The sequence below is a fragment of the Diceros bicornis genome, chromosome 15, assembly GCF_020826845.1.
Source record: "Diceros bicornis minor isolate mBicDic1 chromosome 15, mDicBic1.mat.cur, whole genome shotgun sequence".
Lineage (NCBI taxonomy): Eukaryota > Metazoa > Chordata > Mammalia > Perissodactyla > Rhinocerotidae > Diceros > Diceros bicornis.
The window spans coordinates 49791717-49814049 of record NC_080754.1 but is presented as its reverse complement, the minus strand read 5'-3'; the positions used below and the strand labels follow the sequence as shown (position 1 = coordinate 49814049).

Genomic DNA, 22333 nt, shown 5'->3' with positions numbered 1-22333 from the left:
TCCTCAACGTATAATGATGTCTTGGTATCTGTGGGCCAAATATGAATTATTTTCATTTGACATTACTACACAGGTTAAACCTGAATATTCAGCACCTTAAAAATGAAATCACTGTAATACCTATATACGTGTTTTATAAAAATTGGGTGAAACATTTCTTGTTTTGCTCAGGAATTTTTGAATTTTTATATTCTTTCTTAGGAATATTTTAATTAACAAGCAAAGCACCAAAGTAATTCTATTCACATAAGGCATACTGTATATTGTAGGCAGACTCTTATTTAGTAAAAGGTTCTTCTGAATTGTTTCGTTTGAAAACTGGTAATAATAACTGGTGTAAATCAAGAAAGCATTTTCCATAGAATGAAGCTAGAAAAGAAAATGGGATCCTGGAATAGAAAAAGAACATTATTAGAGAAATTGATAAGAGTTGAATCAGGTCTATATGTAGTTAATACTGTTGTACCAATGTTAATTTCCTGGTTTTGATCATTGTTCTGTAGTTATATAAGGTGTTAATATTAGGGAAAGCAAGGGGAGAGATATATGGAAATTCCTCTGTACTATTTTTGCAACTTTTCAGTAAATCTAAAATTAGTCCAAAATGTAAATTTATTTTTTTTTTTAAGTAGGAAAAATTATTTTGCTCTTGGTTTTCCCAGCGGGAAGGAGAGAAGTGAAGCAGCGATTGTTGGCCTGACACTCTGCCAGGGTTTTACATGTTAACTAACTTAATCTTTACAATAATCCTATGACTTAGGTGTTACTGTCCCCATTTTACATCTGAGGAAGCAGACTCAGATATTAATTTGCCTAAGATCACACAGTTAGTAAATCATGGAATCAAGATTTGGACTAAGTTCCAAAAGCCATGTACTTTTCCTTCTGTTACCTGGTGATATAAAGTCTTGGTTGATGTGAACAGTGGGCTCCACAGTGTCTTCTTTTTCTGCCCCTGTCATAAATTTGTATCCAAAAATAAAATCTCTTAACCTACTCATAAAATAAATTGTGACATTAAAATTTTACCAAAAAGAGAGTTGAAGTATTGTCATGAAATAGGACTAGATATGACAAAATATTACAGTAGAGTTTTAAAAGTGATTTGATAGCAAATGAATGCTCTTAGCTTGCTTCTTTGAAATTAACAGTAATACGCAGGTGGCGTAAGTTTTGTTTTGAACCTTTAATTTAAGAGTTCAGACCACTTTCCTTTAGTTTGTAATTTGTCTTCATAAGCTCTCCTGTGAAGTAAACGAGAACTAGGTTTTAGAGTACATTCACTTTTGTAAGGAGGCAGCCAAATGTTTTTCTCTTTATAAGGAAAAATATATATTTTTAATAACATTTATTGAGCACATACTCTGTGTCAGCTACTCTTCTCGTGGCTGGGGGTAGAACAGTGAACCAACAGGTAGCCTTGCCCTCATGGAACTTACGTTCTAATCAGGGGAGTAATTAAGTGAAATACATGCTATGTTGGTGATAAAGGCTATGATGAAAGCTAAAGCAAAGAAGGGAAATAGGGAACGAGAAGGATCAGGGGGGTGGGGTGAGTGCAGGTTTAAATTCGGTATGCTGAGTGGGCTCGCTGGGAAGCCAGCACTTGAGAGCAGGCCTGAAGGAGGTGAGGGAGCGAGCTGTGCAGATGTCTAGGGAAGAAGCTTTCTGGACCGAAGGGACAGCAAGGTGCAAAGGCCCTGAGGTGGGGCAAACTTGGTGTCCCTGTGGGACAGCAAGGAAGCCTGTGTGGCTGGAGCAGAGTAAGTGAGGGGAGAGCAGTTGGTGACAAAGTCAGAGAGGTAATGGGTTTTTGGGAGGGTGGTGATGATGAGCAAATCAGATAGGGTCTTGTAGGCTGCTTTGAGGACTCTGAAGTGTATTCTAAATATGGTGGGAGGCCGTTCGGGATTCAAGCAGTATCACTCTGCTGTGAATATAGACTATGGGGCAGGGGCTGACACAGATACCAGTCAGGAGGTCGTTACAGTAACCAGATGAGAAGAGTGTAGTTGGACTCGGATGGTCGTGCAGGATGTGCTGGTGGCTTGAATAAGGGTATGAGAGGAAGAAAGATGTCCAACAGTGACTCAGAGATAGGACTTGAAGGATGGGGAAAACTACAGGGGGTGCAGTGGAGTTTTTGGTGAGAAGTGACAGGGTGGACAGGAAGAGACGTGTGGGTATGAGTTTGAGATTCCTATTTGACATCAAGTAGAGATATTCAAAAGACAGTTGGATATACTAAGCTGGCATTCAAGGCAGAGGGCTGAGCTACACAAATAAATTGCGAGTAGGATGTAAACGGCATTTACCCCCGAGACAAGACGAGATCTCCAAGAATTTGAGCAGAGATAGAAAAGAAGAGATGTCCAAGGCCTGAGCCCTGGTGGCCTCCAGTGTTGAGAGATCGGTGATGAGTAGCAACCAGCAAAGAGCATTGAGAAGCAGCAGCAGATAAGTAGAAACAAGAGTACAGGTCCTGGAGACCAAGGAGATAAGTATTTGAAAGAGTGGTGAGGTGTCAGCTATGGCGCTCCGGTGAAGTCAGACGAGGGCTGAGCAGTGATATCAGATATGACTTTAGCATTCACCTGGAAAACAGTACATATCTTTTCTGAAATTCCTATAGCTCTTCCAATCAAAAGTCAGATTACTGAATTCCAGTCCCAGGTTTGCCTCTGAATCTGGGGCCTGAATTATTTAATCTGACTTAGAGTTCACTCCTCTGTGAAAGGCAGGTAAGAATACCTGCCATTTAATATCTACCTCTGACAGCTAGTGTGAAGATCGCATAAGGCAATATATAAAATGAAGTGAGCTGTGCAAATATCGTGTTATTTTAAAACCATTTTTATTAAGAGGTGATGGGGTGATGTTATCTTTTGCTTTATTAGCAGAAAAGGGGTGATTGGCGTTTTTTGGAAAGTGGTCATTAAAGTGAACAGTTGTTAAGATTTATCTCCACCTACGTTTCTAGAAGTAAATCGTATGTTTAAATTTATTTAACAGCACCTAACGTGAAGGCATTAGGAAGTGCTAGTGGGGTAATGAGGACTTTGTCTTGCTGTTCTGTTTTTAGGCTGTCAATCAAGCTGGAGCAGGACCGTACAGTGAGCTTGTCCTTTGCCAGACACCAGCATCTGCCCCCGACCCTGTCTCCACTCTCTGTGTCCTGGAGGAGGAGACCCTCAATGCCTACCCCGATTCACCTTCTGTGTGCCTTGTACTGAACTGGGAAGAGCCGTGCAATAATGGGTCTGAAATCCTTGCCTACAATATTGATCTTGGAGACACTAGTGTCACCGTGGGCAACACCACCTCCCACATTATGAAAGATCTCCTTCCAGAAACCACCTACCGGTGAGTGCAAGGTAGCAGAAATAAAGCTGCCTCAACACAGCAGCACTTGGGTCTAAAGGCCAAATGGGTGAATTCTAGCCACTCTTAATGAATTTGAGAGTACTAAATGCAAATATAGTTTTAAAACTTGTAATGCTTTATGCTTCATGAGTTGGTTACAAATGTATACAATGTCTAACCTCTGAGGGGGGATATCACCTACCACTTTAAATCAGTTCCTCCCCCATGGTCTCTTGGTAACCACTTTTCTTTGTATTTTTTCTGTGACTCATCCTTCTCTGTGGACACCCTCTGTCCTCACCATGTACTTGCCCGCCTCTGACGCAGGGTTCCTCCATTCTTCTGACTCCCTCAAAGCAGACATCATGTTACAAAGCATTTGTGAGGTGGCTTTTACTCAGGATTTCACAAGGGGCCAGGGAAAGAAGTTACACCACACACCACCGAGCTAAACTCGATTAACATCTGCATTCTCTCTTTCCCCCGGACTTACTGCCTGGGAGCCAGCCACCTCACCTTCCTCTTCTCACACACCTTTTTCTCCAACATGGACTCTTAACATTTCACATCATGCAGCTCCTTCTCCAGGTTGCCCTAACTCACTCCAAACAGTTTTTCGATGCGTGAGACCAGGTCGTTAGAGGAGTGCAGGAACCATCTGTGGTTATTCAGGTGTGCCCTGTCAGGGCATGCCCTTTGTCATACTGAAAGGGGTTTCTCAAAGAGGTGAAGTAGTGCATGGATTCAGATTGAGGTCGTCAGCTGTGTCTTGAGGCAAGAACTTAACCTCTCTGTGTCTTAGCTGCTGCTTCTGTGAAGTGAGGAGAACAAGATGTTACCTCATGAGAATGTTGTAAGGACTAAATAAATGAATATTAAATGCTTATATAGGGCCCAGCAGTACACAGCAAGTGCACAATTAACATGCATTGTAATTTTCATCATCATCAAGATCATCATCCAACAAAACTAGTTCTTCTAGGGGGTAGGGCAGGGAGAGTGAAGGGCAGGCAGATAAATTTCCTGCTAACAAAGAGTTTACCGTTTCACTTTTTTGTTTCTGCAGTGTTTTCTAGTTCTATGGTCTGGTAGACCACCTTTTTTATCCCTAGAAGCTGAAGAAAGAAATCAGCTAATCAGCTGTAAGATACAGAAGTTCAGTCCTGCATATCATATTCTCTCTATCGTTTCTCTCTCTTCCGATATCTTTCGTGAATAATTTATAATAAGTATATTTGTTTGCTTTTTAGAACAATGACAATTTTTTGTTTGTTTACTCTTTCATTCTTTTAAGAAATCTCTTGCAGGCATAGTGACTATGCACAGTGGATCTGCAAAACAGTGATAAACACTGTCCTTGCTGTCAGAGCATTCACAGAATTGGGGGACACTTAAATAGCCTGAGATAGCAGGGGACTGTGACATCATAGGCTGAAAATAACAGTGTGTACAGACTCCTGATGGCGTTTCAGAGAGGAATACCGCAGGGTTCAGAATGGTCAGGATGGTTCGAAGTGAGACTTGAGATAGAAACTGAATGAAGGAGGATGCAACTTACATAGATGAAGAGGCATTGTTTCATTGTTAGCCTTTTAGCCAATCTCAGAAAACCAGTCTCCACTTTTGTTTGCTAGCCAAATGCTGAGTGCCTTTTGTGTCTAGAGCACTCTAATCAGGTGCTGAGGAAATTCAGAGATGATTCAACCCAGACCTCAGGGAATTTCCCCAATGATGATGCTCTAAGGAAACCAGACTGTTTTTCTCTGGGGAAAAATGACCAAGTGAATGTCATCCCCCAGCTGTTTCTGAGAGACCAGATGTTAAGAATATTGCCTGACCTTGATCTCTCAGGCCAGTAAACCTATGAAGAAGCCACACTGGTTCAGGGACTCACTGGAAGGTTTTGTGTCCACTCTGACCCACACCCTTGCCTACCCCAGAGTGGACTCAAACCCTCAGGTCAATCCTCTGAGCATTCAGGACAGAAGTTATGAAAGGGCTTTTGGGGCAGGATATGAGCCCAAGAATTTCACTTCTTCCTGACATTGTGCCTTCCTTAAAGGTAGCTTCAACAATTGTAAAACTTTTTTTTTTTGTGAGGAAGATCAGCCCTGAGCTAACATCTATGCTAATCCTCCTCTTTTTGCTGAGGAAGACCAGCTCTGAGCTAACATCTATTGCCAATCCTCCTCCTTTTTTTCCCCAAAGCCCCAGTAGATAGTTGTATGTCATAGTTACACATCCTTCTAGTTGCTGTATGTGGGACGCGGCCCCAGCATGGCTGGAGAAGTGGTGCATCAGTGCGCGCCCGGGATCCGAACCCGGGCCACCGGTAGCGGAGCGCGAGCTCTTAACCACTAAGCCACGGGGCCGGCCCAACAATTGTAAAACTTTAAGGTTTGTAGAAGAATGAGATTAGAGGAATGTTGACTTATTAGTTAACATACAGTCAAGGGACTTCTAGAAAGAAATCTAGAGTTCAAGAATCTTTGTTTAATGATGAAATGCCAGTTACAGTAGAAATTATCAAAAATATTTTCCACATAAGTGGTTGATTTAAAGACATGTTAAAAAGTACCTCAGAGGATAAATCTGTAATGGAGAAGATTAAATGGTTTAGTGATGTAGGAACTAGGGAAGAAAGAGCTTAGATTTGGATAGAAAACCTCAAGGTTCTATTTAGAAAGTATTTAATGGGTGTAGCATAAATAATTCAATTCACTATTAATATGCAAGGCTATTATATTGAGCTGAATGTGGAAAGTCACAGTGGGAGGATGTCATCTCTTAGCCTTACAGGGTAGGTTGGAAGATACCATTTTAGACAAAGTGCATGAAAATTGAATAGCTTTAGAAAAGACAAATCTTTGGCCCTAGTCATATTGTGTTTTCTTGGCCAAAAAAAAAGATTTTGCCAAAATCTTTGCTGGCCAATCAATAAATAAATTGGACCGTTCATATTTAAGATATTAAGATTAATATTCATATTTAAGATCATTTTTTGTACAACTTAAGGAATTTAGTTTTTTTAGTACATAATTGGGTACCCTATAGTAGAACTCTTGTTCTTTTATGTTTCAAAAACACAATTGCAATAATTATGTTGAGATACAAAATGAATATTTCCGGGAACTAAAGGTGTAATTTTGATCCAATCAACTTTTACCTTGCCGTCTTCTGTTCCATAAATTGGTTAAAATATAAGTGAACAGATCATGATGTTCTGGATAAAAATGTGGAATGAAACATTTTAAGTAGGCCATGGGGCTTGGATAAGGGACTTGTTTTTTTTGTTTGTTTTTGTTTAAACCTTCAGCAGTTACACATTGTTCTCCCACCGAGTTTATTCTTCCTCTGTCTTGCCTGGGCAGACTTCTCCATCTCTCTAGCAAACCCATTGACACAAAAAGCTTTTTCTAGTGGATCCGTCACTTCTCCATTGGTGTTGCAAAACTACCCATTGGCTTAGTGACACCTTGTCTGGAATTTGGTTGGAATTACAATGCTATTTTTAAAGGCATTATGTTTAAGTGTAGAACTGAGTTTGAAATTGAATTTGTGTTTTGGTTTGAAGAGGGGAAAAAAACTGTTATTAAAAACAGAGACGTAGCTTTTTGCATGCTTCCAACCGCATAGAAGTCATAGGCTATGTGAGCTGAGAGAGACAAGATCGCCTGGTGTCACCTCTTCCCAGTGTCCTGGCTTGAGCACCTCCAGTGATGGGACAGTGGTTCCCACTTCTCCTCTCCAGGCAGTCCATCCCATTTGTGAATAACTCTATTTTTATAGCGTTTCCCTTGATTTTGTCAAAACCTTTCTAAATCTAAAATCGACTCAGTTGATCCTGGGACTTTGTCTAGAGCAGTGGTTCTCAAAGTGTGGTTCCTGGAGTAGTAACATCAGCATCACCTAGGTACTTGTGAAGATGCAGAGTATCAGGCCCTACCCCAGACCTACTGAATCAGAAACTCTAGGGTTGGGGCCTGACACTGCGCTTTAATTAGCCCTGCAGGAGATTTTGGTGCTTGTTGAAGTTTGAGAACCTCTGCCCTAGAGGAGTGATTCTTGAATGTTAGTGTGTTTAAGAGTCTCCTGGAGAGCTTTTGCAACGTACAGATGTCTGAGCCCCACTCCTGTAGACTGCATGTTCGTAGCCCCAGAAGGGGCCTAGATGTCATTATCTGATAACGTCAGCTACCTCCTGCCTGACCATCCTCACTTCAGTCGGATCTGTCTTCACTCGTATGGGTTTTCTGTAACCTTCACCATCCTCGTCATTCAGTGATTTCTGTTTCTTGATGGCCTCTCTAACGTGTAGTGCCCAGACCCCCAGGAATGGTCTGGCTACTGGCTTGGAGCAGAGCAAGACTGTCACCTCTCTTGTTCTCCATACTGAGCAGTTACTAAGGTTGCCTAAAATTACTGTTTTTGGCAGCCTCATTATTTGTCTGACTCACACTGAGCTGGCAAACAACTAAAACTTAAGGTAGATTTGTTATGTTCATTTATGCTTTTTGCTAGGTAAATATAGGGATGAAAATAACATTTACTGAGTCCTTACTCTATGTCAAGCGTTACATCAGCCTGCCAAGAAGTGAATGATGAATCATTTCATCCTAACAGGATGAGGTGGGCTCTATTAGGAGGCAAGTTCTGAGTAGTTCAGAAGTAGCAGACTGGAGTCAGACAGCCTTGACTTCAATCCTCGGTCCCTCATGTATTGTCTCTGTGACCTTTGGCAAGTTATTTAACTTCTCTGTGCCTCGGGTTCCTGATCTATAAAATGAGGCTAGTAACTTTAACTACCTAATAGGGTTGCTGTGTGTTTTAGATAAGATTTCAGGCACCTAGTATGGGACCTGACACACAGTAAGTAAGCATTCCATAAACTTTATCTGTTGCTAATGATTGGTAGGGAAGAAATGAGCTGGGAAGTGGGTTGTGACCAGATTATAGGTTGAAGTGTCTGTGGAAATATGGCATTATCCCTTAAGCAATGGGAGACATTTAAGGTTTTTTTTCTGTCAAGGCAGGGCATGAAAAAAAAGCCAGTGGAAGTTCCTGGAGACAGAATGGTGGCCATGGTATCCAAGGAGCTGTCAGGAGAAGCAGCGTGGTTGAAGGGAGGGTGACTGAGCCAGCTCAGGTTACCCTTCCAGGAAGCCTTTTCTGAATAGCTTTGCTCTGAGCACATCTTTTCCTCCAAAGAGGTTTTCTGTAGTTAAACTACTATTTTGTGTTTCTTCAGAAGCTGTCTGATGATGATTCTCTTGTTTCATATTTTTCTCTTCTTAATTAGATAATTAGATAGTAGACTGGCGGCAGGGGGTGTTATAAAACCCCATCCTTGCTTCTTAGGCCTCTCCTACCCCAACTCTTCATGGGGGATAGGGAGTCTATCCTCACTGTCCCCCCACTCTCACTCTGAGACATCCCAAGCACTGGGATGGCTAATCATGATTGAGAAGTCACCTTCCCCAGTTGAGGAAGGTTTTTTTTGAAAGTTATTCTTTTAATATTTATAGTGTCAGAAATTTGATTGTGCATGTGTGTATATAAAGTGCATTATAGAAGGCTGTGATCTTCTGAAGCAGAAATTTATTTGACATCTAGCGTTAGACATTTTAATAGTGGATTTTCAATAAAAATTTATAAAGAATATGCTGCTTATTTTGATTTATTTGATTGGTATTATTAGTGTATTGATGGATATTGCAGACTCCTGGACACTTGAAGAGATTTTTCACATCAGCCTGGCCAAGACAGAGTGTGCTCAGGGTTATATCACTTCCCTAAATTGAAAAGCAAAATACCATTTCCCTTGTACTTAATTTGCAGAGCTTAACATTGCAGAAACTGATATACAGTCATGCGCTGCTTAACAACAAGGATATGCTCGGAGAAATGCGTTGTTAGACAATCTCGTCATTGTGCAACCAGCATAGAGTGTACTTACGCAAACCTAGATGGTATAGCCTACTACACGCCTAGGCTGTGTGGTACTAATCTTATGGGACCACTGTTGTATGTGTGGCCCATCGTTGGTGGAAACATCGTTATGGGGTACATGACTGTACAATGCACATTTAAAAAAAAAACCCTACAAATCCTATCTAAATTTCAATATGAACATCTTCAATTGGTTACTTCAGCTGAAGAGAAAACTTCTCAAGTTTGGGTTTGGGATAGACTTTAATTACTGTGGTAGAACTTGAAAGTCAGTTTCTTCTGAGGAGAATTCTTGGAATTGTTCCTCACGTTGGTGTTTTTTTGCTAATTAGTCCCATGGCGCACTCACTGGAATTAGGAAGTTATTTTCACACACTGCATTTTTCATCCAGAACAAAACAGAGAGTAACTACCTTAGTCTTTGTTCAGCTTTTTCAGCCTCCTAGGCTTAGAGTCAATATTGTTACCAGAATGCCTCAAGAAGCAAGAAAATTTCTTGCTTTCAATCGTAGAAAAAAACTCATATTAATACCATAAAGCTATTTTATAAGACTCATTTTGGAAGGCAAGGAAGAGTTTATTGTCGTCTTTCACCATTACACTGGGAGACTTACGTTGCGTTATCTGCAGTAGACCTGATGTAGCCCCCAGTGTAATAGAATCTGGGGGAAGTAAGGCTCTTTGCAATGGAATTTTTGCTATACTTCGTCAGACATAAGTGTTTCCTACATTCCAAAGTACGAGGCAGACATTCATCCAGTTTTGGGTGATTGTGAATAGAGTTGCTGTAAACCTCTGTGTGCAGGTTTTTGTGTGAACATAAATTTTAATTTCTCTAAAGACCAAGAAGTGGGATTGCTGGGTCATATGATAAGCATATGTTAAATGTTATAAGAAACTTTATAAGAAAACTGTTTTCCATTGTGGCTATATATACCGTTTTGCATTCTCACCAGCAAAATATGAGCGTTTCAGTTACTCCTTGCCTTTGCCAGCATGGTATTAAGTATTTTTTATTTTAGCCATCTTAATAGGGACAGAGTGGTATCTCATTATAGTTTTAATTTGCATTTTATTTTCTTTCTTTCTTTCTTGTTTTTTTTTTTGGTGAGGAAGATCAGCCCTGAGCTAACATCCATGCCAATCCTCCTCTTTTTGCTGAGGAAGACTGGCCCTGGGCTAACATCCATGCCCATCTTCCTCCACTTTATATGGGACGCCGCCACAGCATGGCCTGACAAGCGGTGCGTCGGTGCACGCCCAGGATCCAAACCTGGGCCACCAGCAGCGGAGCGTGTGCACTTAACCACTGTACCATGGAGCCAGCCCCATTAATTTGCATTTTCTTAGTGGCTAGTGATGTTGAACATGTTTTCGTGAGCTTATTTACCACGTGTAATAATTGCTGCTTGGTGGAATGTCTGTTCAATCCTTTGCCCGTTTTTTAGTTGGGTTGTTTGTTTTCTTACTTTTGAGTTTTGAGAAGTCCTTATACATTCTGGAGACAATTCCTTTGTCAGATAATATAACTTGCACATACTTTTCCCTAGTCTGTAGATTGTCTTCATTCTTTTAACAGCGCAAAAGTTTTTAATCTTGATAAAGTCCAATTTTTCATTTTTTCTTTTATGGATCATACTTTTCACATATCTAAAAACTCTTTACCTACTTCTAGGTAACAAATATTTTGTCCTGAAAAGTTTTGTATTTTACATTCTACATTTAGATCTGTGATCCATTCTGAGCTAAGGTTTATATAAGATATGAGCTTTAGGTTGAGATCTTCTTTTTCCTCTTGATGTCCTGTTGTTCCAACACCGTCGGGTTAAAAAGGCTATTCTTTCTCCATTGATTGCTTTTACACCTTTGTCAAATATCAATTGGCCGTATTTGTGTGGATCTGTTTCTGGAGTCTCGATTCTCTTGTATCGATCTATGTGTCTGTCTCTTGACCAATACCACACTGTCTTGATTACTGTAGCTTTATAGTAAGTCCTAGATCAGATAGCATGACTCTTCCAACTTTTCTTATTTTTCAAATTTGTGTTAGCAATTTTAGTGCCTTTGCCTTTCCTCATACCTTTTAGAATCAACTTATCTATATCTACTAAGAATCCTGCTGGAATTTTATTGGAATTGCATTATATCTATAGATCACTTTGGGTGAGCTCCCCTTTTCTCTGTTTGTCTTGAATTACTTTAACTTATTTTTCTTTATTTCATGATACTGCTTTAGGGGCACGGAAAAAATACTCCACAATGTTTATTTCAAATGAGTGATCACTGCTGCTTAAACCTGCAATGTTTTTATTTTTTTCCTTTTTCCAGGATCAGAATTCAGGCCATAAATGAAATTGGAGCTGGACCCTTTAGTCAGTTCATTAAAGCAAAAACTCGGCCATTACCACCCTTGCCTCCTAGGCTCGAATGTGCTGCGGCCGGGCCTCAGAGCCTGAAGCTGAAATGGGGAGACAGTAACACCAAGACGCATGCTGCTGATGAGATGGTGTACACGCTACAGCTGGAGGACAGAAACAAGAGGTGAGGTGGGGTGAGGTGATGTGGGGAAATTCTGTGGCTTCAACGTCCTACTTGTTCACTTGTCCTCGAAAACACTCTTCCTCCTTGTTCAAAGATTTCCTTCGTCTTCAGGTCCTGCATTTTTACACCATTCTCCATTTGGAATTTCTAAACCAACATTCTGAAGATCCTGATTTCCCTACATGTGATAATATATGTGTTTGTTTTTTCTTTCATAAAGCCAGATAATGGAGAGAAATTATCTCAAAAGTAAATTGTCAAATTCAAGTCTGCACTATGTAATAGTGTTATAATAGTCATGAGTGCCGAGGGAAATACGACTCAGAAAGAGATGTTACCTCTTTAAATATTCAGTAGCCATCAGGACAAACATGTTTACCAATCTGAAATAGCTGTGGTGATGTACAGATGGGGATGTACTCTGTAACTATGGGCAATGCAATATCACATTAACCAGAGCAAATAGGTTAAAAAATTCTTTATAAGATTCCATGCCCAGGAAACACTCTTGGCCACGGAAATCAAATCCAGCCCCTCACGTAGTATTTGTTTAACCTAACGTCATTTCCTCTGAAAATGGCCTATCAGAAGATGGGCAGCTGAACTGTATTTAGAGATAGTTCAGATGCAGAGCAAAAGTTAATGATAACAGAGTGTTCTGTTACCAAAAGTCCAAATCAGAGAATCAGGTGAAGGAGGCGAGCAATCAGCATAGAACCAAGACAACCTGATGGAACAGACCCATGCTGCTCCCTCCCTATGGCATACATGCTGGAGCACAGAACCAGTTAGTGTAGAAGTATTTCTGTCATTCCCATTTATGCAGAATAGTGTCCTGTTCCTTTACACAAGGAACTGGTTTTAGTTAGCCCAGAAACCCCTATCCAGTCTCTGCCCCCCACTCTGTACTCGAGTGCTTTGATTCATTTCAGTGCAATGGAGTCCTGCTGTGTGGAAGACACTGTTTGAGGTGGGCCTTCAGTGGAGACCAAGATCAAGAAAAAAGCAAGGCCCTGCCTCCAGGAGCATAATATCAACCCACAAAGGGTCATGGAACCTTTGTGCCATTGGAGAAAAGTGCTCTGGGAGTTTGGAGAAGGCAGAGACAATCTGGTTGCAAAGATCAGGAGTGGCTTTTTGAAACAGATGACGTTTGAACTTGACTTTGAAGGACCTGGCAAAGGTTGACCTCAGAAGAACAAAAAGTGGTTGTCCTTTTGGAAACTAGTCCTGGTGTAGAAAGCACAGAGAAAGTAAGGCTTCTTTTAGTAGGTTCATTAGAGATGAAATGCATACTCACTACTGTGCTATGTGCCTTTGGATGCGTTTTCATGGACTCATTATTTTACTGGCAGGGGACTCCTCGACTGGAGAGGGCTGGCAAGAACAGGACTTATGAACTAACAGAAATCATGATAAATATATAAAGCTAGCATTTAGGGAAATTTGTAAACGAGCCTTTATGTTTTTTCTTGGGCTTTTGGCTTCCATTGGTGGTACAGAGAACCTTCCTTAGACAATATCTTCTAGTTGTACTGTTTGAGAAAAAGCGAAGCCCAAGAAACGTTGTTGAAGCTGGTGGCAGAACTGGGATCAGAGCCTGTGCCTCCTGACTCCCTGTGCAGCTGCCTCTACTGTTACCTCCAGGACTGGGCGGGGAGCGACAGCTCTGCACCAAAGCAGCCATCTCCATCTTGCTGCAGTCCTGCCCCGTGCGGGACAGCCACCTGAGATGCCTCGTAGGGAGAACTGTACAGATAAGATGCTCAGAACAAAAGCTCCATGAGCACTAGTTCAAATGGGTCTGCTGTTGTGAGACATTTAAATATGCCAGACAGAAAATACTGCAGGATCTGGTAATCAGTACGTGCTCTTTCCTCCAAAAAAAGCCCAAGGCTGGCCTTGTTAATCAAATAAATGACTTGCCTAAATTTAAATGGCAATTTAAGAAAACTTACCATTAGGAACAGTATTTTTCTTAATTTTATGAGCTAGAGTCCAAATTTATCTTTTTTAAATTAGATTTGTCAATGCTCTCAGAAAATTATTGAAGTAATGGGAATACAGAGCATAATAAATTCTCGTTCTATTTGTGGAATAATTTTCCTGGGATTTAATAGGATGAAACTTGGCCTAATTTGAGTTTGAAGATGACCTTCCTTAGTGTCTTGAAACTGAACTCTTACAGTGAATGGCCCCTTGAATCCAAGCCTCTAACTTTGGAACTTGACTCGTGAGGATCAGGGAGAAATCATTTGAGTTGGATACAGCATAATACTTGTTATTAGCCTGTCTCTGTCAATTCTAGTTTCCTCGAGGTTCTTTAGGACTTGGACCTAGCCTGTCCAGGTGAAAGGAACAGTGTCTTCTTCCAAAGTGGTGGCCGTCTTTTTCTTAAACTTGTTGCTAGAGTGGTTTCTATTTGTGGCTTTAGGGGAAAGTGCCCATATTGTTTAGCATATGCATTGTTTTCATATTAACCACTAATAAGTTCTTTTTATGAATGTGGCAAAAATATTATATGTCCTGCTTGTGACCAAGGTGAGAACCGGAGATTAGATGTAATTGTGGTTTTAATGTACTTTCCTCACTGGTGACTGTGGGCGTTTGAAAGGAGAGCTGCCGATGTCTGAGTAGTACAGCTGTCCTAGTCGGCTATGAAAGTAGTCTTCGTCTTAAAACATATTTTATAACAGAAGCACAATGAAAATTAATAACTCCATGGTTGGTAATTGTCAGGTTAAAGAGTTGAGTCAATTTGAGCTGCAAAGCTATTGGTCTTGCTTTTTCCTCGTCCGTGAACTAGAGGTTGAACTAGAAGATGAACTCGGAGGTCTTTCCCAGCTTTTTCACCTTAAAGCAACAGTCATTTGTAGGTCATTTATGAGCTAAATTCTTTACAAAAAGATGTCTCTTGTAAATGATTGGGGCGTGTTATCTCTTTTTTCCTTCATATTTTGCCTTCTGCTTTTGACAAGTAAGAAAATAATAAAAAAGAGACTGACTTTCCATAAGAGTGACCACTTAATGTCCCATACCCCTCAGGTTTTGCATCTGTGATGTGCTGGTTTATTATTTTATTTATATGCCTCTCAATCAAAAAGTCTGAAGTGATTCAAAGATCTCTAAGTATAATGTTTGGCCAAAAATATATTTTCAAACTTTCTAAAGGAAACTTCTATTCATTGAGCACCTACAAAGTGCCAGGCTTAGAACTTGTATCTACATTATTTAGTTCTTGAATAAAAAGTGAAATATTTTCTTTCATGATAGGATTTCTACCAAAGCCTTACACCATCCAGGTGAACAAATATGTTGTTTTTGATAAGTTGACTTGATTTTAACTTATGATTATCGGGAGGTTTATATATGCAAAGAAAGGAACAATGCTTAAGTATTGGACAAAGATGACCAAGATAGTTCCCTGCCCTTGAGGAGCGCACAGTCTGCTGGGGGATAGGTAGAAGACACAGATACATTCAAGCAAATCTTGATGTGAAAGGCTTAAAGATTGACATATGGACAGAGTATAGGAGGATAGAAGAATGGCTTCTTTGTAGGCTTAAAATTCAATGAACAGACAAGACTTCTCAAGGAAGGTAACAGGTTGGGTGAGTCTTAAAAGGGTCCCAATCTTAGAATCTCATGCAAGAGAGCCTTAGGATGGAGACTAGTGATAAGGACTCAGGATTGGATGGAAACCAAGGATACAGTCTCCAAAGCACAGTAACGTGCCCTGGCTGTTTTTCCAAGGAAATGCCTCTTTTATTCTAGTACTTTTACACGTGCATCTTTTTTAAAGTTTGGGGCTATTTCATGTAAATAGAAGGGATCCCAAAAGGGCATCTTGCCCAAATTCTTGCCTCAAGGTAAATCAATGTAGAATGCTTCTGGATCACCTGGACTTGTTATGTTGAAAGTTTTTTTCCCCTTGAACAGGACATATGTTTCCCATATATTGAATGGGCTTTTGATCCCCAAGGTTCCCAGTCCAAGGTCACTGACTATGACTCATGTTTATATAGCAGCCTCAAAGCAATGCTTTATATTTATAGGACTAAGTTTATTTCTAGCAATTAGATTATGATCATTCAATCAGCAGTTTTTTCTTGAATTACTACAATGTGCCTAGGTCTCATGAGGTATGTGACCTACCTATAGGAGCTTTTCGTGCTGGGAAAATAAATTAACATGAAACAATGAGCAGACAGCACAAGAGATTTTATTTAATTCCAACAGAAAAACAAAAATTACATTAGTTCAGCCAAAGAGTGATTAAGCTATTATTCTTAGCAGATCTGGCACAGAAGATCTGAATGTCTTTGGTTCCTCTGTATGCAAGAAAAATATATACCCAAAGTAAACATTTTCATAATGCTTTGTTAACCTAATACAGGGATTAGAATAACAAGATCAGCTCATGCATTTTAAGATTGTAATTCTGTACTGATAATTTTGAAGATGCATTTGTCTGTGTTATTGGAATGAAATGTTATGCTACCATAACAGAATTTGAGTTGATGTTGATTCTCGTCCTCACCCTCGTGGGTCCATGTTCCCAATAATTGTACGCAGCACTGAGGCGAGAGGAACTTAAGTTCCAGGAATGCACTGATGGTTAATCTGTTGTTCAGGTTTAGTCAGACAGCCAGTGTATTTTAAAGCAAGGCTCCAGCAAAATGGGAATGGGGGAGAGGGCTCCAATAGTGGGTAATTACCACTTGCTCTCCATTAACTCTGCCCTTATGCCCAGGACACTTTCCCTTCAGCCAGCAAAGTCGGAGGGGCTTTGTAATGTGTACGGTATGACTGCCTGTTGATTGTTAGAGAGGGACAGAAAACAATCTGCATAAAGGAACCCTGAAAAAATAGATACTAGGCAACTAATAAAAGTGGCCAGGGTATATGAGCACTACAGAAGTGTACTTTCTCAAGGTATGCCTCTTATAGAACCCACTCCTGCTTATATTGCTCAGATCATATGGCTGAGTAATGTGCAATTATTCATATTTTTGCATAAGGCTAAAGAGTTTCATCAGTAGCTATAGTGACATTTTATTTCTTAGAAAAGGGGCATAAAAAGGAACATAACCAAAAAGTATTGCAGCCCGATTGCTCACAAGGCAAAAGTTCCATGTGCAGCTGGGGACATAGGGGCAGGCAATTAACTCCTTTCCTCGGTGGTCTTTTGGAAATCACTCTTGGCACTTCCGTGCTCAGTCTGCAGACGGGGACTCGCACCAACATCAAAACCAGTTTAGGAAATGTACCTTCCCTGCCTCAGGTGCCCCACATGATGCCATCTGCTCCTATCTGCTTCCCTCTGCTTCTGCATAGCCATGACAGGACTCGGTGTTTTGTGTGGCATGAGGGCACATACTACCCATTCCTGTTTTGAACATCCTCCACTCCCAAACATCACTTTAGTAACATAGGAAATTCATACACACAATCCATGGAGCCCAGGGAAATAAAGAAAAAAATAAAGGCAATGACACGTCATTGTTAAGGACTAGAGCTGTACTGAGCTTCCTAACAGCTGTTGATTTGTGATATTGTGAAACATGTTTTGAAATGTGCCATTTGCAGCCTTTAGTAGACTAGGTCATTTTAGGTCGATGGGTTAGATCATTCTGAGGAGTTAATGTTAATGGGCTGCTGTTGGCCTGTAGTGGGCCTAGGGATTATAAGATAGCAACAAGGTGGTAAACACAAAAACCTTAGCATGCTCTCTTATTTCCTACTGCGAATTTAAGTTATAAGCCATCCAGAGCATTCTTGGATGTTTCTTTTGAAACAAAACTGTTTTAAGGAAACAGATTTTAAAATTAAATTCTTTATATATCATCATTTTCCTCTGAAATGATTTAAAATAAACATCTAAAGATGTAACATGTCTGAGTTTCTTCCTGCAGTTGCACATTAATGCAAAAAAAGCATCTTTCATAATGTTAAGCCTAAAATACTGAGGTTAAAGGTATTACTTGGTCCTTTCATTTGGATCTCATAAAAATTCCTGCCGGGTGAATAAGATATTTACTATTATGGAGAATGTCTGGACTCAACCTGGAGAGTCATCCACTTGTTCACATCCATAGTGAAGGTGATAGACTCCGCGTTGTATCCAGGGTCTCTGTAGGTCTTTGTACCCCCAGGCAGTACTCTGACAGGCTAGCAGAATCATTTTGTATTCACAGATACATAGAACATTTTTTAAAATCACTGATAAATTGCCAGCATTTAAACCCATGTGTGCTCATTACCGTTGAAGTGTTTAGTTTCAAGAAGACATAATGAAAACTGAAGCAGGTTGGGGCAGAGCCATAAAGAGTTCCTTTAGACTGTAAACTCTCAGTGACCCACCCAACCTTCTACCTTGTTTGTTTTTCCCCTTCCAAGTAAATATTTTTAGCACAAGACAGCATTTCCCCCCCATTTTTCCTTTCCCTAAGTAAAAATGCCCAAATTTCCATTAATGGGCAGCTCTTATGTAGGACCTGCTGCTCCCATCTTCATCTGATTTCAGCAGCAGGTCTTGGCCTGGGTCCACCAGGACGAGGTGGGTGGTACTCACATGCACAGCTTTCTCTCCACCTCAGGAAAGCCTGAGGGAATGTGAGTGAGAGGGATGCCACTCTGGGGACATGCTTCAGGCTTCTCCACCATTGAGAAATGAGGTAAATCATTCATGAACCTTGGTGCTTTGTTATTAATAACATTAGTATTATTAACAATAACAGCTAATATTTATCAAGCATTCACAAGTGCTAGGCATTTTGTAATGGATTCTCTCTGCGTTGTCCCATTTGATTCTCACAACAACCCTCTGAGGAGCAGGCACTATTACACCCATCTTACAAAGGAGGAAACAGCTTACCTGGCTATAGAACCCAGGATCACCAGGCTGTTGAACTTGAACTCAAACTCAAGTCTGCTGACTGCAAGGATTGTGATTACCCACTGTACCTTCAGCCCCTGCACCAATGGGGCAGGACCACGGTGGAGCCCATAAGTGTTTCCACACCTGTCCCCTTAGTTGGTCTTATAGGAGCCCTGGGTCATGGGGCTGATGCCTCCAAAGATATGTGGCCATGAGCAGCAGGGATTGAGGATGGAGTAGAAGACCCCTCAGAGGCACTGCCAGTGTGGGCCCAGGGTTCCAGGGTGACATCTAAGGAGCTGTGATACCACAGGGGACCCCTGTGGCTACGTAAGCTTCAACCTGAATTGATATTAAACTTAGTGACTTTGTTGAGCATGTACTACATTTCAGGAACCATGCCACCTGTTATACATATTTATTTCATTGTGTTTTTGTGGCACAAGAGCTTTCACGTAATAAAAATAACAGAGTGAACATTTCATTTTTACTCCTTGGTCACCAGATTAACTCATTTTGGGGAGAATTGTATGTCTAGCACAGGCCGTAACAAATGCAGCTGAACATCACAGATTCAGATGGACCTCTTCCTGCTGGGACGTAAGCCAGTAATGGCCCCAGTAACCTGGAGAGAGGCCTGCGTGGCAGGAGTTGAGAGCCGCGGTGGTCCTCGGGACACCTCAGCCTGACTGGGCGACCTGTGGCAGTCCTGGTACAGAGTCCGGAGTCACTGATACCATGGATTGAACTCGTGCTATGTTTGGGCTCGGTGCTGAGCTTTTTACCCCCGTTTCTGCACTGACTTGTAAAACAACCTGTGTGGTGGATCGTGTCTCTGTTTTGCAGATGGGAGAAACTGATGCTTAGCAGGGGTGAGTGATCTAGCAGTAAAGGGCAGAGCTGAGATTCGTGTTCAGTCTTCCTGGGTCCAAGTCGCTGTGCCCCACCACTTCCCGCCAACAGTGGGGGAGGCAGGGAGAAGGGAAGGGCAGCCCAATCTTTACAGGCACCACAGACCAGGGGAGCGGCCAGGGAAAGCAGACTTCCCACACAGTGCGTCCCTTGTTGCCAGGGCCACACCCACCCTCAGAAATCAAGGGATTGAGGTCTCCATGAGAGTTTTTTTTTACCATCTCCTGCTGGCTATGTGGGCATCTCAGCTGCTCAGGTCCTCCCCATTCCCAGTTGATTTCTTCCCATCCAGGGATCTCCTCCCTTGCCCCAGGCTTGGGGCCACGCACACTCAAGTAGTATGGGTCAGGGCCATCAAGACAACAGGACTGCTGTCGGCCTCTGGCTGTGACTCACGTTCCGGGGCCTGTGGTGCTTGAACATGGGTGGGGTCCAGGCACTGACCTGGGTGCTCTAAATATAAGGGGGAGGGGAGGGGTCAGGAAGGCTGAATGGCTGCTGCCCTCCTCTTCATGGCGAAGCCACGCTCTAAGCTCTGAGTCCTTGGTTCATTTAAAATGCCGAGTCCTCAATCGTGTCTTAGGACGAATAGCGTATTTAATTCTCTCAGCAAAGGCCTCTGGCTTACTAATGAATGAATTTTACAATGAAGTTGGTCTTAATAAAATAAAGATTTAGAAGAGAGAAAAAATTAAGTTGGTCTTTGTAAAACAAATATTTGATGAATATTTTTAATCTCTCGCCAAGTGGTTCAAGCCACAGGGTGTTAACTTATGGAGCCTCCTAGAGAGGCCACCGTGCGACTGGCATAAATCAGTGGCTTGGAAGACAGAAGATTCTTTCTTCTTCTGCCTCTTGGAATGATGGAAAATAATTACAGATTTGGAGTGAAAGAGGGAAACTATTCTTTTTGTGTTAGCTTGCGTGTGTTTTATTTTCTTTTGGTTGGCCTTTATTGTTTGAAACAGGAGTTACTGTCAGCATATACAGAAAGAAATTTAGGATCAAAGACTTTTATTTGAGGCCTACTCTGTGTGGGGACTGGGGCTTTTACATGAGCTATCAAACTGAATCCCACCACAGGGGGAGTTACTCTTGCCTCTGCTTCACTGACGTGAGAGGGTAAATGGCCTCGCCTATGGAGCCCCACGGCTGATGTCTGGGGCTGTTGCCAGGGCCTGGTCTGCAGGGCAGCCTCTTTCCTCACAGCTGACTTTCTGCCCTGGAGAAAAGAAAATAACCTCAGTGTTAGCCGACAGTGATGTAGATGGTCTCTCAGAAGGGAGAGTGGGGTTTCTTCCTTAAAATTCTGTCTTCTCAGCATTATAAGGTGATTACAGTCATGTGCTGCATGACGACAGACCACACATACAACGGTGGTCCCATAAGATTAGTACCATATAGCCTAGGTGTGCAGTAGGCTACACCATGTAGGTTTGCATAAATATTGTAGGGAAGGAAAAACTTTTCCTCTACCCTTCTAGGTTCTTCTGGCTGGTCTAAGAATTAAATTGACATGAGACAGGTTAGCAAGAGAAAAACAAACAAAAGATTAATAATAGGTATATGTGAGAGAAACCTAGGAAAACTGAGTAACTTGCCAAAATGGCTGAATCCCTCACCTTAAATACCATCCTCAGCTAAAGACAAAAGAAGATGTTGGGGGTGGGGATAGTCAGGGACTTCAAAAGGAAGGAAGGCAATTCACAGGTAGGTGAAAAGGAGCAAACCTTTGGACAACAATGTTTGGCCACACAGAAACAGAAGAACACAGAGGGAGTCCAACAAACAGGCTTTTCTAGGTTCCTCCCCATCCACCACCCAGTTCACGTTATGCTAAGGTGATAGCTTGCTTCTTGAGGACAGGCTTTTTTTTTAATCTGAATTCTTTTAGGCAGTTAAGGGGGAGGTAACAAGAAAAACTTTCTGAGGCTTTGCTTCTTAAAAATAATCAGCCTAGGCCGGCCCAGTGGCGTAGTGGTTAAGTTCATGGGCTCCACGTCGGCTGCCTAGGGTCCACAGGTCCAGATCCCGGGTGTGGGCCTATGCACTGCTTATGAAACCATGCTGTGGCAGGCGTCCCACATATAAAGTATAGGAAGATGGGCACAGATGTTAGCCCAGGGCCAATCTTCTTCAGCAAAAAAAGGACAATTGGCAACAGATGTTAGCTCAGGGCTAATGTTCCTCACCAAAAAATTAAAAAAATAATCAGCCTAGAATAATCCTCATGTTAAAGAGACATTTTCAAGTGGCAAATTTGGGCCCCTTCAGTATACTCTATCATGTTCACACAGTGACAAAATCACCTAACAGCGCCTTTCTCAGAGCATATCCCCATCATTGACACATGACTGTAAAACTAACACATATTGAGCGATTATTGTATGTCAGGACTGTTCTAAGCACTTCTGTTTTATTAAGTGTTTAAACCTCACAGCAGCTCTATGATCATCTCTCACAGCAGTAGCTTCTGTGATCATCTTTATTGACGGGAGAAAACGGGCACCAAGAGGCTGAATAAGGTGCCAGTGTCTTGTAGTCTGCAGTGCAATTCTGGTTGCAGGACCCACATTTACTGAGAGCGTATCAGGTACCCAGAGGGGTGTAGAGAAACATACAACCAGTGTTACCCCTTAAAGCTTTCAAAATTAAAACCCTTGAAACCCTTAAAATTAGACTGAAAGT

At 41.5% G+C, this 22333-nt stretch overlaps 1 protein-coding gene across 5 annotated transcripts in view; it reads left to right on the top strand.

Annotated features, from left to right (window-relative positions):
* The window catches only part of FNDC3B (fibronectin type III domain containing 3B), a 333064-nt gene that overhangs the window by 286908 nt on the left and 23823 nt on the right, over positions 1 to 22333 (top strand). For all 5 annotated transcript variants that reach the window (XM_058556347.1, XM_058556346.1, XM_058556344.1 and 2 more), the window contains 2 exons: positions 3083 to 3363; positions 11641 to 11853. In XM_058556347.1, the coding sequence (XP_058412330.1) occupies positions 3083 to 3363; positions 11641 to 11853 (494 nt within the window). The remainder of the gene's footprint in view (positions 1 to 3082; positions 3364 to 11640; positions 11854 to 22333) is intronic.